Source organism: Mesoplodon densirostris, chromosome 8 (assembly GCF_025265405.1).
Source record: "Mesoplodon densirostris isolate mMesDen1 chromosome 8, mMesDen1 primary haplotype, whole genome shotgun sequence".
NCBI classification, from domain to species: domain Eukaryota; kingdom Metazoa; phylum Chordata; class Mammalia; order Artiodactyla; family Ziphiidae; genus Mesoplodon; species Mesoplodon densirostris.
The window spans coordinates 84,980,968-84,998,919 of NC_082668.1; the positions used below are offsets into that span (position 1 = coordinate 84,980,968).

At 37.8% G+C, this 17,952-nt stretch overlaps 1 protein-coding gene across 1 annotated transcript in view; it reads right to left on the reverse strand.

Annotated features, from left to right (window-relative positions):
• The window catches only part of TTC21B (tetratricopeptide repeat domain 21B), an 89,335-nt gene that overhangs the window by 55,617 nt on the left and 15,766 nt on the right, over positions 1-17,952 (reverse strand). Inside the window, exons 7-12 of the mRNA XM_060106075.1 lie at positions 8,977-9,061; positions 7,784-7,882; positions 5,752-5,944; positions 5,209-5,306; positions 4,703-4,903; positions 644-773 (exon numbers count right to left, since the gene is read on the reverse strand). Coding sequence (XP_059962058.1) covers positions 644-773; positions 4,703-4,903; positions 5,209-5,306; positions 5,752-5,944; positions 7,784-7,882; positions 8,977-9,061 — 806 coding nt within the window. The remainder of the gene's footprint in view (positions 1-643; positions 774-4,702; positions 4,904-5,208; positions 5,307-5,751; positions 5,945-7,783; positions 7,883-8,976; positions 9,062-17,952) is intronic.

A 17,952-nucleotide genomic window follows, 5' to 3' on the forward strand; every position in this document is an offset into this window, starting at 1 on the left:
ACGATAATGAACACCTTGAAGTTGGTTTCTGTCTTATAGGACTTTACAAACTTAACTTTACTTTGCATAGCATTCAGCCAGCAAAGATACATACATAAGTACCACATGATGGCCTATTTTTATATATGTTGTCATATATATGTTTGTATCCTAAAAATCTAAGGCTATAACTGAGGATATTTTTTTAAAGCTATGTATAACCAATCACAGAAACTAAATAGGAATTAATCAATGAATTTCTTAAGGGCCTGAAACCTGGTGAACAGCACATTTGGTCATGCCAATGAGTCAACCATTATAATCTGTTCAAATGAGAGATTAAAGACTATAAATTATACTGCCAAGACCTAGTACCATCTGATGAACTTTTTTTAAGTGGTAGAACTATATTTTCCCAGAAATTCACTTGAACCACAATAGTTTATAGTAATTTTTTAAAGAATTAAATAGTAAAGAAAGTTATGCAGTTTTATTTTGGTTAAAAATTACTTATCTGTGCACACGTAAAATGTGCATTTTATGTGACTATTCTATGTGACTATTTTATGTGACTATTCATACGAGGAGTGCTTAGTTTGTTTATACTAGTTCTCATCAACATCAGAATATAAAGGTTATTTTAAGATTTTAATGTATATCTTACCTGACAAATATTTCACTTTTGCTATTAGGAAGACAGCTTGCAGAAGACCAGGAACAGTTCTTACTATAGTCTCCAGGATTGAGGTACAACGTCTGAGAAGTGGAGAAAGAGGTTGCCCAGGACTTGCAGGCTAAACAAATCAGCAGATCATTTTTTATAGGTTTATAATAGTATTTAGCTAAAAATAAACACATATTAATTGTAATGTGAAGAGCAAAAATCACGTATTTTTCTAAAATCTGTCTTATTCTATTTATTGCTCAATATTTTTACTATGACTGGACTAATACTAATTTATCTCCCTGGGACCTATGAATAGACTATATAAATGATGGCATTTGCTCAGCAAAATAACTGTGAAATTATTATACAGTTACTAATTTGATAACATAGGAAATGAGCATATCTGTTTAAAAAATCTGTCAAGAAAACATATCTGTTCAAAGGAATGATAACAAGAGGTAGAGTTTCTTGCTGGAATTGAGAGTCAAGGCAATGTGAGTTCTAACTCTAAACCTGCCTTGTGATTTACTCAGTTGAGTAACTTGCACCACCCCTGAGAATACTGTAAGGTCAGTTTTTAGAGAATTCAGATTTCATCATTCTAGTAAAAATCCGAAGGTTGAACACTCACGTATACTACACCAAATGTCTCATACCTTCATATTCCCCACTTTTCCGCCTGGCATGTTGTAGGCCCTCAAATTTTTTTTCTCTTTTTATTAACAGTGAATACGATAACTAAAGCAGTACTAGACCACTTTTTTATTCTTTTAATGGCTGTCTATTCAACCCATCTTTATGCAGTGGTTATTCACTCACAATTTAGAAATGTGATATTAGAGTTTAAATATCAAATGTTCATTCTCCCTGCTTTGCCTTACTAATGCTCCTTCCTTTATCTGAAGGATGATCCTCCCATCCCCCCAGTCTTACACTCCACATACACAGATTCTTAACTGGAGCACCACCTCTTACTGACGGTCACTCCTATGAAGAGCCATGGTTACTAACAAGAAAGTGTGGTATCTTCTCATTATGTTGAGGCACCAAAAAAATGTGTGCTCAAAAAGATTTTCAGAGTATAAAACGATTGGCGCCTAGAATACTTCAACTTCTTGAAATTTCTATAGCACTTATAATCTATGTAATAATTCAGCATTCTTTGTCTTATACAGTTCTATAGTAGTTTCATATTTAGTTTTGCCTCTTTTATAGGGCTAAGGGTCTTTATGTGTCTCAAAGATCAGACTCTTTTTTTGGACATTTGATCCATTTTATTTATTTTTTTAACATCTTTATTGGAGTATAGTTGCTTTACAATGGTATATTAGTTTCTGCTTTATAACAAAGTGAATCAGTTATACATATATATATGTCCCCATATCTCTTCCCTCTTGCGTCTCCCTCCCTCCCACCCTCCCTATCCCACCCTTCTAGGTGGTCACAAAGCACCGAGCTGATCTTCCTGTGCTATGCGGCTGCTTCCCACTAGCTATCTATTTTACATTTGGTAGTGTATATATGTCCAGGCCACTCTCTCACTTTGTCACAGCCTACCCTTCCCCCTCCCCATATCCTCAAGTCCATTCTCTAGTAGGTCTGTGTCTTTATTCCTGTCTTGCCCCTAGGTTCTTCATGACCTTTTTTTTTTTTTTTCTTAGATTCCATATATATGTGTTAGCATACGATATTTGTTTTTCTCTTTCTGACTTACTTCACTCTGTATGACAGACTCACACAGTAATGGGTACAGAGTATATTCTTAAAACATTTATTTCTTCAGTGTAACTGAAAATAATGAAAGCATAGGTAAAAGGGTGAAGTTCTGATAATGTTCTCTGCCAATTGCTAAGAATTACTCATTGAAAACAACCATTGTTTTTTACTGTAATTTCACAGTGAATCATAGAAAAAAAGCCAGGACTTATATGGACAATCTCTAAGATAATGTTTGATTTTAGAAAGTATATATATAAAAGGGCCAAAGTAGAAATGGAGCTGGAGTGACAAGTCTGCCTTTCTGATATTTCCCCAAAAAAACAGCATTTTAAATGCTAATTAGATTCTATCATGATGGTGAAGGTTATATTATGGAAAAATAGGACGTCTGTGGACTAGGGACCCAACTACCATTTAACACGTTATTTCTTGCTCGTTGTACAGTTTACTCTCGGCAGAGCTGCCAGGAGACTCCTTTGAAAATGCTGAACTGAATCATGCTGGAAGCCTTCTGGTGGCTCCCCACTGTACTCAGAACTGAAGCCAGAGAAGTTAGCACACTGGTCTCTGTGCTGAGACCTCGTGGTGACTACACCCCAACTCCTCACTCTGTCCTGGGCACACTCATCTCTGTGTCCCTTTGGGCCACCTGCACAACGGCTCTCTTTGCCTGAAACATTCTATACCATATTCCCAGGACGTTCAAGGTTTTGTTCAAATTTTCCCACCTGAATGAAGCCTACCCAGACCACCTTATCAAAATTACTACCCCCTCTGCCCTGTTCTGTTATTTTCTTCTGTGATATTCTAACACACTACATGATTGACTTAATTATATTATGTCTCCTCCTGCTAGTACTCATGTTTCAAGAAGGCAAGGGTTGTAGTTTGTTTTTACAAACTATTTCCCCATCTCTGAGCAACACACTGGTGCAAGCATTTGTTGAATGAAATCTAAATACTGCATGAGTACTGAAAAATGCTTTCCAACTCATTAGCAACTGAAACAGACCATGACTGAGACTGAGATCAATCCCAGGTGTGATTCCAGACAGATTAGTTGAAAAAAATAGGTCATCAAAGTCTGGAAAAGGACATGATGATCAATGAAAGGCAGCATGAATTCCCTAAGGGAAGGTAATGAACAGTTACTGAAGTTCATTTACAGTTACTGAAGCTGTAAATCAGAGAGAATGCTAAAAACTATGCTTTTAGGAATGAAATATTTGCTAGTGCCCGTCACGATATCCCTGTGTTGAGTTGTGAGTTGAGTATAATAAAGTCAAGTCATCTGCTTACTGTCTGTAATGAGAGTGTTGACTAATGGATCCACGTTAACTTGTAATGAACTCCCTGGCAATACAACAGAGGGCTCCATTCTTAGTTCTACTCAGAGCTAGATAGGCAGATGACAATCAGGATCCAAAAGGACAAGGTAATCTGGAATTATGGGATAAATCTGGAGAGAGAAAATTTCACAGGGATAAATGTCGAGTCCTACACTTGGGTCCAAAGTTATAGTGAATAACAAATCTAAGGACTTTAGTTAACAGTTAATTCAATAGGGGTCGATAATGTATTGTGATTCACAAAAAGGAAGCTAGATGGACATCCAGAATTAGGGAGCAAAGAATCTAATCTGAGTCTTGCAGTCCAAATCCATATTTGGAAGAGTGAGCTTAATGAGGCACTGATAAAATGAAAAATATCCTCAGGCTTACAACCAGCGTTCTCAAACTATGTCATGAAAAAAGAAATGGTTAGAAACCTGGAATTGTTCAGAGGAACATGAAAACTAATTTCCAAAATCTGAAGGTGTGTTTTATGAATGAGGAATGGTCCTTGCCTAGACTAAGTAACTGGACTTGCTCCATGTCACTCCAGAGCAGAAGAAGGACCGATAAACGGGTGAATTTTTTAATACAAAGCAAAGTCTGACTTAACATAGGAAATACAGTCTAATAATCACAGTTATACAATAAGAACTGCATCTCTGAGTGCATCCAGAGATGGGATGGGCACTTAATGAGGATGTTGTGGAGTAGATTCGAATACAAGGTGGGTGTCTGAATTAAATGACTTCTAATAGTTTGTTTAAATTTAAGATTTTAAGATTTTATGAATTACAAATGAATGTTTGTAAACCAACACATTTATTAGTTGATAGTAGTCATTACTGTAAGTAGTTTCATTAAAAATTATTTCACCTAATATAGATACAAATACTTCCATTTTAAGATGCTGATTATAGTCTAACATGTAGAACATAATTTATTAGCATCTTTTATAAAACACCATGTAAATGCATCCTTGAAAATAAGTCCCAGAATTACTTACCTGCAATGGAGAGAAATTCAGATATTCTGTAATAATTTCTAGCAAGAAATCAGGATTTAACTTCTCAAAATACTGTATGCCAAGAGGTAAATCTTCTAAGTGTGAAAAATGAGTGTCTAGGACATCATTTAACAAATTAATAACTTCTTCTTGTCGTTTATTTTTCTTCATAGCGAGAACTGCATGTAAATAGGTTAATTCCTGGAAAATAGGTAGTTTTCATAAATCATTCCATGAAGTTATAAAGCCGTTTATTTCTACTTAGATTTCAAAAGTATATGAAGTGCTATTTATGTACAGTATTTGTTCAAACTTAAATATTAGCTTGGATAGATTTTTAGAATCCTAAGTCTAATTATGCAGAGGTAAATTAATAAATGTAATTACATATTAAAATTAGTATACAATAGTCCTCTAAAACCATTACTAAATATTAAGACATTAAAAATTTCATATTTTATAAATAGTAGCTAGGATCTACCATCTGATAAAATAAAATACTATACCGCCGATTTTCCAATAGACTGCTGAATTTCACTAAGGAATTCTAACTGCTGATCTGCGTCCTGTAGTTGCCCTTCTATTAATTGACATTGGATAAATCCTAAAAAAAAAAAAAAAATACACAAAAATGGTAAAAATCCACATCATTTCACGCACGTACACTTCAAGCTAACACAAACAATATTAATTAAACAAGATTTTTTTTGCCATAATACATCAAAGTTTTAGATTTAAAAAGAAAGACAGAAAGAAGACAAAGAGTGAAAGAAAAGAAAATGGGTAGCTTTGTATCCATAGAAAATCAGTTACTAAGGTATTCATAATTTATATGAATTATCTCATAAAAATCTATTCTCTTAAGATAGTATTTAAGGAGTAAAAATTTTATTCTTAAAGGTACATGATTTTTTTTCTGTTGTAGACAGTGGAGAAAAGTTTAATTTTAGAAAACCATAAAATATGTCTTTTCTTATTTAATGGCAGGTATGAAAAGCAATCATTACTTGCATCTGTATGAGGATCACTCATAGATATGGTTGTCATACCAATTAGTGCAGAGACACTGGTTTCATCTAGTGTCATGGCAGTCTTATACCACTTCAATGCCTCTTTAACTTTCCCCTGTAAAATCATTTGGTATCCAAGTTCTGTAGCAAATTCTGATTGCTGAGGAGTTAAACTAAAAGCTCTCTCTAGTAATGTTTGGGTTTTTTGAAGAATCAGTTGACTACGTCCACACTAAAAAGAAAAAAAATTTTAAGTTAGATTAAAACACTTCTACTCGGAAGAATTCATTTTTTCTAAATGTACATATAAATAATTTTTATTTCACAGATTCAGAATGTAGGAAAAATATAAAATAATTTCATAAAGAAAAATAAAACTACTCTATTTACTATCTAGACAGTGCAGCAAGAGTTCATATCCTATCAGAACTTAAACAACCTTATGAGTAATGCTTTTAAAAAACAGCTATCTTGAAAAGTTTACTGTTTCTAATGATGCTGCACAAGGAAAATTTTCAGAGCTCTTTTTTCAAACGGTCTCATGATTGTCCTATAATCAGAAAAGAAAATCATTACTTTAAGGTTTTATATATATTTATGTGTGTGTGTATATCTAGAGTAATATAGAGAAACATATATATATACTATTGAATATATATCTTTTTATTGAATCAAAAACTAGGACAAGGATCTGCTTTACCCCTAAAGACAAGTATACCACCAGTGAGAACCACGCCTTAGAATCTTCCTGAAAAAAAGCCTTCAAAAATATTTCGGGCCTCCCTGGTGGCGCAGTGGTTGAGAGTCCGCCTGCCGGTGCAGGGGATACGGGTTCGTGCCCCGGTCTGGAAGGATCCCATATGCCGCGGAGCGGCTGGGCCCGTGAGCCATGGCCGCTGGGCCTGCGCATCCGGAGCCTGTGCTCCGCAACGGGAGAGGCCGCAGCAGTGAGAGGCCCGCATACCGCAAAAAGGAAAAAAATATATATATATATATATATATATTTCAAGAAATGGCAATGCTGTCAGAATAAGTATATACTTTTTGAATATAACAAGTTTGAAGAGTTGTTACTTACTAAATTGTTTGATTTGTTGTAAAGTAATAAAAACCACGTGTCTGGCAGTAGGTAAATTAAAAAGGTAAATACCCCCCATTAACTCAAACCTCCATAATAGTGGGGTGGCGGGGCAGGGACAGTTCCTCTAAATTTCACATGATCCGACAATCTTTGTTTTTAAATAAGAGAATTCAGTTTATTCATGTCATTTAACAATTAATATCCTTGATTATTTTCTTTCAACTTTAATAATTATTTTACTTACTCTGTGTCTCCTTTCCTTATTTATTTTTTTCTACTTTAGTTAACTTTTCAATCCTCTCATTTCTTGTAGTGATTTTAAAATTCTGCCGTATTTTTCTATTCCATTCCCAATTACCTTCTTTTGACTGGGTGCTTGTAATAAAATCATTTCTTTATTATTATAAAAAAATAAGATAGCAACCACTTCCCCCACCCAAATAGTCTATTACCCACTTTACAACGTTCAAAAAATAGTTTTAAAAATATAAAACAGGGCTTCCCTGGTGGCGCAGTGGTTGAGAGTCCACCTGCCAATGCAGGGGACACAGGTTCGTGCCCAGGTCTGGGAGGATCCCACATGCCGCAGAGCAGCCGGGCCCGTGAGCCATGGCCACTGAGCCTGTGCGTCCGGAGCCTGTGCTCCGCAACGGGAGAGGCCACAACAGTGAGAGGCCTGTGTACCGCAAAAAAAAAAAACATAAAGAACAACCCTAGTCCTAAATCCTACGCTCTGATTCCCATTTCCTTTGTCTGGAAGGCACTTCCCTATCCTTAAAGGATTCACGGGTGCCACTTCCTCCATGATACCTCCATGATGGCTTCTGATAGCTGGAAACTGTATCTCCTCTGAACTACCTTAAGAATGTATCACATATTTATAGACACATCACATTTTCACTCTAGGTCATGTGCTTTTTGGTGCCTCAACATTTGTGACTAATTTTATATTTCCAGCTACAAATAACAGAGCTCTGTTGGCACTCTTACAGTTCTGCTGAAGGCTATTGTGATATTATAAAAAAGTTGAGCATTCTGTGGTTCCATGGCATCTAGTGCATTTCCTAAGTTTTCCAGCTTGGTGGCAGCCTAAAACAAAAAGTATTCAGTATTATTTAAAAATAAGAATAAAAGAACATAATACATGACATGTACACTAATATTATTATTAATATTTAAAAAGATCTTTGCTTTTATAAAGTCCCCTTCTTCCAATGAAATATTATATGTTGCAAGAGGATAAAAGGCCCTTTTATAAAAAGTTGAATAATTATAAATAAATAACTGCATTTTAAAATGTTTCCTTAATAATTGTTATTGAATGGAAACCTTTGGGTTTCCTAAGGGTGGGTAAAGATACTCATAATATTCAATTAACTATACATGCCAAGCTCCCTCTACAATAATTAATTCATAACACACGAGATATGAATGATAACATATTTACAAACATTACTATAATATGAGATCAGTCCTTGGATTACCTACATAGCCTGGTTTATATTTAAAATATTTTCTAGAACAGAAAAATCAGATACTTGACATAAATAATTTCAATGCCTGGAAAATTTACTGAAGAGTTGCTCCTCTAAGATTCTTCTAGTACTTACTGAAGTATTTACTAGGTACTATCACATTATCCAATTTAACCAGACTAAATACCAGTCTGAATCTATCACTTGTTATAATACTATTTACTTCAGACTGGATTTTGGCATTCCATAATCTAGTATACAGTCAATGTGTTCACTAGCAGAGAAAACATGTGCCTTATAAGGTCCAATGGGATTTCACCCTAAGCCCATTTAACTTATACAAACTCAATAAAATTGTAAAAGTACTATGAATTATATTTTGTGTATGTTCTCTTCCATACCCAGCATCACTTGTTACATTAATCATATATATTACTGCACATGAGTTTTACATAGAAGCAGCACGTGCTGTAGTTAATAATTTTTAAAGTTTTCATAGGAATTTTAACTACATGATATTTTTGCTTTACTAGGTGATTTAACAAACCCACCTCTTTGTTAAGGTATATTTCTAGGAATCAACTAAAAACTACCATGACATACATTCTAAAACAGCACTTCAAGGCTCTTTTGTATGTGCATGTGTGTGTATAACTAAATACATATTTAGTATAGGAAACATAAATATAATAGTACCATACAACTTACCTTCTCTATATCCCCCTCCCTACACAAATAGTAAAGGGCCATCATTCTTAGTGCTTCCACATTTTGATTATCTTGCAGCATTAACCTGCAAAAAAAATTTCAGTTAATGTTATGTATTTTTATTTGACGGCTTGAAAACTTGGTTTGCTGATTATTCCACTGTTTAAATAAGTAATTTTAATTAGTAAAGTGACATCTCCTTTATGAAAATTATCAATCTTATTATTTAAACCCCAAAGGATCTCTGGATCTTAATTTTGATATGTTTACGAAAGATATGAATATATTCTACCATACTCAACAGTATATTAAAAGACTAATTCACCCTGACCACACAGATTTATTACAAGAATTCCAGGAATGTAAAGATGGGCTGAATATCAAAAACTCTATTAATGGAATTCACAACATTAAGATAGATCCAATGTGAGGGCTCCCCTGGCGCCGCAGTGGTTGAGAGTCCGCCTGCCAATGCAGGGGACATGGGTTCGTGCCCTGGTCCGGGAAGATCCTGCATGCCGCGCAGCGGCTGGGCCTGTGAGCTATGGCCGCTGAGCCTGCGCACCCGGAGCCTGTGCTCCGCAAGAGGAGAGGTCACAACAGTGAGAGGCCCGCGTACCGCAAAAAAAAAAAAAAAAAAAAAAAAAAATAGATCCAATGTGGTAAAAATTAGAAAATATTATTAAAAAATCCTTTTAATAATAGGAACAAAAACAAAACTTAGTAAGAAATATGCAAAAGCTACAGAAATTCCTATAAAACTTTATCAAGGGTATTCAGAAATGGAACTGAATAAATGGGGTAACACACTAGGTTCCTTACCATGCACGGTATGCTATGTTGAATTATTAGCTCCAGCTTTTTCACTCTCCCTGATTACATGCTTTCTGCCATGTAACTGAGCAGTTCCCCCTACAAATGCTGGCGTGTGCTTCACTGCCCCCAACTACAAACCTGGACATTTTTCTTGGCCAACGGGATGTGGAGAGGAATGGCAGTGTGCCACGCCTGTTTCAGAGGCATCACATATTTCTGCTTGTCCTCTGCAACTCTGCTATCACCATAAGAAGGGCTTCCTCTAGGTAGCTGGTGTTCTTTGGCTGGAGCCCAGGGAAGAACACCCTTCAAGTGGACCAGAGTCCAAACTGCAATGAGGTGCCACGCCCTCCCAGCTGGATCTGAAACTTGAAGCAGAGTCCCAGCCGCACATCTGGACTGGGTCAGTGAGCCTAGATGACCCACACCAAAGTACAAATGAGTGCACAGTATCACAGGCCCTGAGATGTGTGGTCGTTTGCTGTAGATCAATAGCTGCCTAATGATAATACTCGTTTGGGGTTAAAAAAATTCTCCCCAAATAATCTACAGACTTAATGCAATTCAACCAAATATCATAAAGCTTTTCATTTTTTTTAAACAAGTTATTCTGATAGTCAACTGAAAAAGAAGGGCCAAAAAAGCTACCAAAAAAAACCATGATGGAGAACTTCCCCTAAAAGACGTAAAAATCCATTAGAAATATAGGAAAGAACAGATCCAGTTAAAAAGAAAAAAAGAACCAGTCAATACACAGAAAAAAAAATAGCTTTTAGCATAAAAAAGATGCTCAATGGCAACATGGTCAAGGAAATGAAAATAAAAATAAGTTACCATTCTTATTCTACCAGATTGTTTAAAAAACAAATAAAAAACCCCACATTGACAATAGCCAGAATTGGTAAGGATGGGGGCTGGGCATGCAACAGACTACTAATGAGAATCTTAGTATAATTTCTTACAAGAACAGTTTGGCAACATTTATCAAAATGTCAAATGTGTATACCTGAGGCAGAGACTGCAATCTCTCCTCAAGTCCACTCTCCCCTTACTTGCTTGGGCTCAGGGCTAGCCAACACTTCCCAGCCATCTCTGCAGGCAGCCACGGCCAACATGAGAGGAAGCAGTTTATGGCATTTCTGGGCCTGGGCTTTTAAGAAAAGTGGAATGACTCCTTCACACTCTTTCCCCTCTTACCAGCTGGACATCGGTGTCATGAGGTTTTAGGAAATGGCAGAATTGCAAGATGGAGAGCTTGGGTCCCTTGAAGACAGTGTGGGAGAAGGCTGCCTGATCAAATCTTACAACCACTCAAAACAGTTACATGTGACCAAAAAAAGAGCTCACTGTGTTAAAACATATGTTTGGATCTACTTTTTTTTTTTTTTTCAACATTTTTTTTTTTTTTGCTGTACACGGGCCTCTCACTGTTGTGGCCTCTCCCGTTGTGGAGCACAGGCTCCGGACGCACAGGCTCAGCAGCCATGGCTCACGGGCCTAGCCACTCCACGGCATGTGGGATCTTCCTGGACAGGGGCAAGAACCCGTGTCCCCTGCATCAACAGGTGGACTCTCAACCACTGCACCACCAGGGAAGCCCTGGATCTACTATTTTTTTTTTTTAAACATCTTTATTGGAGTATAATTGCTTTACAACGGTGTGTTAGTTTCTGCTTTATAACAACATGAATCAGTTATACATATACATATGTTTCCATGTCCCCTCCCTCTTGCGTCTCCCTCCCACCCTCCCTATCCCACCCCGCCAGGCGGTCACAAAGCACCGAGCTGATCTCCCTGTGCTATGCGGCTGCTTCCCACTAGCTATCTACCTTACGTTTGGTAGTGTATATATGTCCATGCCTCTCTTTCGCTTTGTCACAGCTTACCCATCCCCCTCCCCATATCCTCAAGCCCATTCTCAGTAGGAATGTGTCTTTATTCCTGTCTTACCCCTAGGTTCTTCATGACATTTTTTTTCTTAAATTCCATATATATGTGTCAGCATACAGTATTTGTCTTTCTCTTTCTGACTTACTTCACTCTGTATGACAGACTCTAGGTCCATCCACCTCATTACAAAGAGTTCAATTTCATTTCTTTTTATGGCTGAGTAATATTCCATTGTATATATGTGCCACATCTTCTTTATCCATTCATCTGATGATGGACACTTAGGTTGTTTCCATCTCCGGGCTATGGTAAATAGGGCTGCTACGAACATTTTGGTACATGACTTTTTGAATTATGGTTTTCTCAGGGTATATGCCCAGTAGTGGGATTGCTGGGTCATATGGTAGTTCTATTTGTAGTTTTTTAAGGAACCTCCATACTGTTCTCCATAGTGGTTGTACCAATTGACATTCCCACCAGCAGTGCAAGAGTGTTCCCTTTTTTCCACACCCTCTCCAGCATTTATTGTTTCTAGATTTTTTGATGATGGCCATTCTGACTGGTGTGAGATGATATCTCATTGTAGTTTTGATTTGCATTTCTCTAATGAGTAAAGATGTTGAGCATCCTTTCATGTGTTTGTTGGCAGTCTGTATATCTTCTGTGGAGAAATGTCTATTTAGGTCTTCTGCCCATTTTTGGATTGGGTTGTTTGTTTTTCTGTTATTGAGCTGCATGAGCTGCTTATAAATTTTGGAGATTAATCCTTTGTCAGTTGCTTCATTTGCAAATATTTTCTCCCATTCTGAGGGTTGTCTTTTGGTCTTGGTTATGGTTTCCTTTGCTGTGCAAAAGCTTTTAAGTTTCATTAGGTCCCATGTGTTTATTTTTGTCTTTATTTCCATTTCTCTAGGAGGTGGGTCAAAAAGGATCTTGCTGTGATTTATGTCATAGAGTGTTCTGCCTATGTTTTCCTCTAAGAGTTTGATAGTGTCTGGCCTTACATTTAGGTCTTTAATCCATTTTGAGCTTATTTTTGTGTATGGTGTTAGGGAGTGATCTAATCTCATACTTTTACATGTCCCTGTCCAGTTTTCTCAGCACCACTTATTGAAGAGACTGTCCTTTCTCCACTGTACATTCCTGCCTCCTTTATCAAAGATAAGGTGACCATATGTGCATGGGTTTATCTCTGGGCTTTCTATCCTGTCCCATTGATTATCTTTCTGTTTTTGTGCCAGTACCACACTGTCTTGATTACTCTAGCTTTGTAGTATAGTCTGAAGTCAGGGAGTCTGATTCCTCCAGCTTCGGTTTTTTCCTTCAAGACTGCTTTGGCTGTTCGGGGTCTTTCGTGTCTCCATACAAATTTTAAGATTTTTTGTTCTAGTTCCGTAAAAAATGCCATTGGTAATTTGATAGGGATTGCACTGAATCTGTAGATTGCTTTGGGTAGTATAGTCATTTTCACAACATTGATTCTTCCAATCCAAGAACATGTTATATCTCTCCATCTATTTGTATCACCTTTAATTTCTTTCATCAGTGTCTTATAATTTTCTGCATACAGGTCTTTTGTCTCCTCTAGGTTTATTCCTAGATATTTTATTCTTTTTGTTGCAATGGTAAATGGGAGTGTTTCTTGATTTCACTTTCAGATTTTTCATCATTAGTATATAGAAATGCCAGAGATTTCTGTGCATTAATTTTGTATCCTGCTACTTTACCAAATTCATTGATTAGCTCTAGTAGTTTTCTGGTAGCATCTTTAGGATTCTCTATGTATAGTATCATGTCATCTGCAAACAGTGACAGCTTTACTTCTTCTTTTCCGATTTGGAGTCCTTTTATTTCCTTTTCTTCTCTGATTGCTGTGGCTAAAACTTCCAAAACTAGGTTGAATAAAAGTGGTGAGACTGGGCAACCTTGTCTTGTTCCTGATCTTAGTGGAAATGGTTTCAGTTTTTCACCATTGAGGACGATGTTGGCTGTGGGTTTGTCATAGATGGCCTTTATTATATTGAGGAAAGTTCCCTCTATGCCTACTTTCTGCAGGGTTTTTATCATAAATGGGTGTTGAATTTTGTCAAAAGCTTCCTCTGCATCTATTGAGATGATCACATGGTGTTTCGCCTTCAATTTGTTAATATGGTGTATCACGTTGATTGATTTGCATATATTGAAGAATCCTTGCATTCCTGGAATAAACCTCACTTGATCATGTGTATGATCCTTTTAATGTGCTGTTGGATTCTGTTTGCTAGTATTTTGTTGAGGATTTTTGCATCTATGTTCATCAGTGATATTGGCCTGTAGTTTTCTTTCTTGGTGACATCCTTGTCTGGTTTTGGTATCAAGGTGATGGTGGCCTCGTAGAATGAGTTTGGGAGTGTTCCTCCCTCTGCTATATTTTGGAAGAGTTTGAGAAGGATAGGTGTTAGCTCTGCTCTAAATGTTTGGTAGAATTCGCCTGTGAAGTCATCTGGTCCTGGGCTTTTGTTTGTTGGAAGATTCTTTATCACAGTTTCAATTTCAGTGCTTGTGATTGGTCTGTTCATATTTTCTATTTCTTTCTGATTCTGTCTTGGCAGGTTGTGCATTTTAAGAATTTGTCCATTTCTTCCAGGTTGTCCATTTTATTGGCATAGAGTTGCTTGTAGTAATCTCTCATGATCTTTTTTATTTCTGCAGTGTCAGGTGTTACTTCTCCCTTTTCATTTCTAATTCTATTGATTTGAGTGTTCTCCCTTCTTTTCTTGATGAGTCTGGCTAATGGTTTGTCAATTTTGTTTATCTTCTCAAAGAACCAGCTTTTAGTTTGGTTGATCTTTGCTATCATTTCCTTCATTTCTTTTTCATTTATTTCTGATGTGATCTTTATGATTTCTTTCCTTCTGCTAATTTTGGGGGTTTTTTGTTCTTCTTTCTCTAATTGCTTTAGATGAAGGGTCAGGTTTTTTACTCGAGATGTTTCCTGTTTCTTAAGGTGGGATTGTATTACTATAAACTTCCCCCTTAGAACTGCTTTTGCTGCGTCCCATAGGTTTTGGGTCGTCGTGTCTCCATTGTCATTTGTTTCTAGGTATTTTTTAATTTCCTCTTTGATTTCTTCAGTGATCACTTCGTTATTGAGTAGTGTATTGTTTAGCCTCCATGTGTTTGTATTTTTTACAGATCTTTTCCTGTAATTGATGTCTAGTCTCATAGCATTGTGGTCGGAAAAGATACCTGATACAATTTCAATTTTCTTAAATTTACCAAGGCTTGATTTGTGATCCAAGATATGATCTATCCTGGAGAATGTTCCATGAGCACTTGAGAAAAATGTGTATTCTGTTGTTTTTGGATGGAATGTCCTATAAATATCAATTAAGTCCATCTTGTTTAATGTATCATTTAAAGCTTGTGTTTCCTTATTGATTTTCATTTTGGATGATCTGTCCATTGGTGAAAGTGGGATGTTAAAGTCCCCTAATATGAATGTGTTACTGTCAATTTCCCCTTTTATGGCTGTTAGTATTTGCCTTATGTTTTGAGGTGCTCCTATGTTGGGTGCATAAATATTTACAATTGTTATATCTTCTTCTTGGATCGATCCCTTGATCATTATGTAGTGTCCTTCTTTGTCTCTTCTAGTAGTCTTTATTTTAAAGTCTATTTTGTCTGATATGAGAATTGCTACTCCAGCTTTCTTTTGGTTTCCATTTGCATGGAATATCTTTTCCTATCCCCTTACTTTCAGTCTGTATGTGTCTCTAGGTCTGAAGTGGGTATCTTGTAGACAGCATATATATGGGTCTTGTTTTTGTATCCATTCAGCCTATCTGTGTCTTTTGGTGGGAGCATTTAGTCCATTTACATTTAAGATAATTATCGATATGTATGTTCCTATTCCCATTTTCTTAATTGTTTTGGGTTTGTTATTGTAGGTCTTTTCCTTCTGTTGTGTTTCTTGCCTAGAGAAGTTCCTTTAGCATTTGTTGTAAAGCTGGTTTGGTGGTGCTGAACTCTCTCAGCTTTTGCTTGTCTGTAAAGGTTTTAATTTCTCCATCAAATCTGAATGAGATCCTTGCTGGGTAGAGTAATCTTGGTTGCAGATTTTTCTCCTTCATCACTTTAAATATGTCCTGCCAGTCCCTTCTGGCTTGCAGAGTTTCTGCTGAAAGATCAGCTGTTAACCTGATGGGGATTCCCTTGTGTGTTATTTGTTGTTTTTCCCTTGCTGCTTTTAATAGGTTTTCTTTGTATTTAATTTTTGACAGTTTGATTAATATGTGTCTTGGCATATTTCTCCTTGGGTTTATCCTGTATGGGACTCTCTGTGCCTCCTGGACTTGACTGACTATTTCCTTTCCCATATTAGGGAACTTTTCAACTATAATCTCTTCAAATATTTTCTCAGTCCCTTTCTTTTTCTCTTCTTCTTCTGGAACCCCTATAATTCGCATGATGGTGCGTTTAATGTTGTCCCAGAGGTCTCTGAGACTCTCCTCAGCTCTTTTCATTCTTTCTTCTTTCTTCTGCTCTGCTGTAGTTATTTCCACTATTTTATCTTCCACATCACTTAACTGTTCTTCTGCCTCAGTTATTCTGCTATTGATCCCATCTAGAGTATTTTCCATTTCATTTATTGTGTTTTTAATCATTGCTTGATTCATCTTTAGTTCTTCTAGGTCCTTGTCAACTGTTTCTTGCATTTTGTCTATTCTATTTCCAAGATTTTAGATCATCTTTACTATCATTATTCTGAATTCTTTTTCAGCTATATCGCCTATTTCCTCTTCATTTGTTTGGTCTGGTGGGTTTTTATCTTGCTCCTTCTCCTGCTGTGTGTTTTTCTGTCTTCTCATTTTGCTTATCTTACTGTGTTTGGGGTCTCCTTTTTGTAGGCTGCAAGTTCGTAGTTCCTGTTGTTTTTGGTGTCTGTCCCCAGTGGCTAAGGTTGGTTCAGTGGATTGTGTAGGCTTCCTGGTGAAGGGGACTAGTGCCTGTGTTCTGGTGGATGAGGCTGGATCTTGTCTTTCTGGTGGGCAGGTCCACGTCTGGTGGTGTGTTTTGGGGTGTCTGCGGACTTTTTATGATTTTAGGCAGCCTCTCTGCTAATGGGTGGCGTTGTGTTCCTGTCTTGCTAGTTGTTTGGCATAGGGAGTCCAGCACTGTAGCTTGCTGGTCGTTGAGTGAAGCTGGGTGCTGGTGTTGAGATGGAGATCTCTGGAAGATTTTCACCGTTTGATATTATGTGGAGCTGGGAGGTCTCTTGTGGACCAGTGTCCTGAAGTTGGCTCTCCCACCTCAGAGGCACAGCACTGACTCCTGGCTCCTCAATTTGGGATGATGCGTTGTCTATTCATGTATTCCACAGATGCAGGGTACATCAAGTTGATTGTGGAGCTTTAATCCGCTGCTTCTGAGGCTGCTGGGAGAGATTTCCCTTTCTGTTCTTTGTTCTCACAGCTCCCCTGTCTCAGCTTTGGATTTGGCCCCGCTTCTCAGTGTAGGTCGCTGGAGGGCGTCTGTTCTTCGCTCAGACAGGACAGGGTTAAAGGAGCAGCCGCTTCGGGGACTCTGGCTCACTCAGGCCAGGGGGGAGGAGGGGCACGGAGTGTGGGGCGAGCCTGCAGCAGCAGAGGCCGGCGTGACGTTGCACCAGTCCGAGGCACGCCGTGCATTCTCCCAGGGAAGCCGTCCCTGGATCCCGGGACCCCGGCAGTGACTGGCTGCACAGGCTCCCCGGAAGGGGGGAGTGGACAGTGACCTGCACTTGCACATAGGCCTCTTGGCGGCGGCAGCAGCCCCAGCATCCCACGCCCGTCTCTGGCATCCGCGCTTTCAGCCGCACCTCGCGCCCGTCTCTGGAGCTCCTTTAAGCAGCGCTCTTAATCCCCTCTCCTCGCGCACCAGGAAACAAAGAGGGAAGAAAAAGTCTCTTGCCTCTTTGGCAGGTCCAGACTTTTTCCTGGACTCCCTCCCGGCTAGCTGTGGCGCATTAGCCCCTTCAGGCTGTGTTCACGCCGCCAGCCCCAGTCCTCTCCCTGCGCTCCCCCTGGATCTACTTTTTATAGGAGCTTAGCTTACCCTAAAAAAATATAATTCCCTTTAAATTAGTAATCCCTCATTTGGGAAACCATCCTTCAGAAATACTCCTATATGTGTATAAAGGTGTGTGTGTGTGTGCGTGTGCGTGTGCGTGTGTGTGTTCACTGCAATATTTAGAACAGCAAAAAATTAGAAACATGCCTACCAATGAGGAAAGATAAAATAAACTAT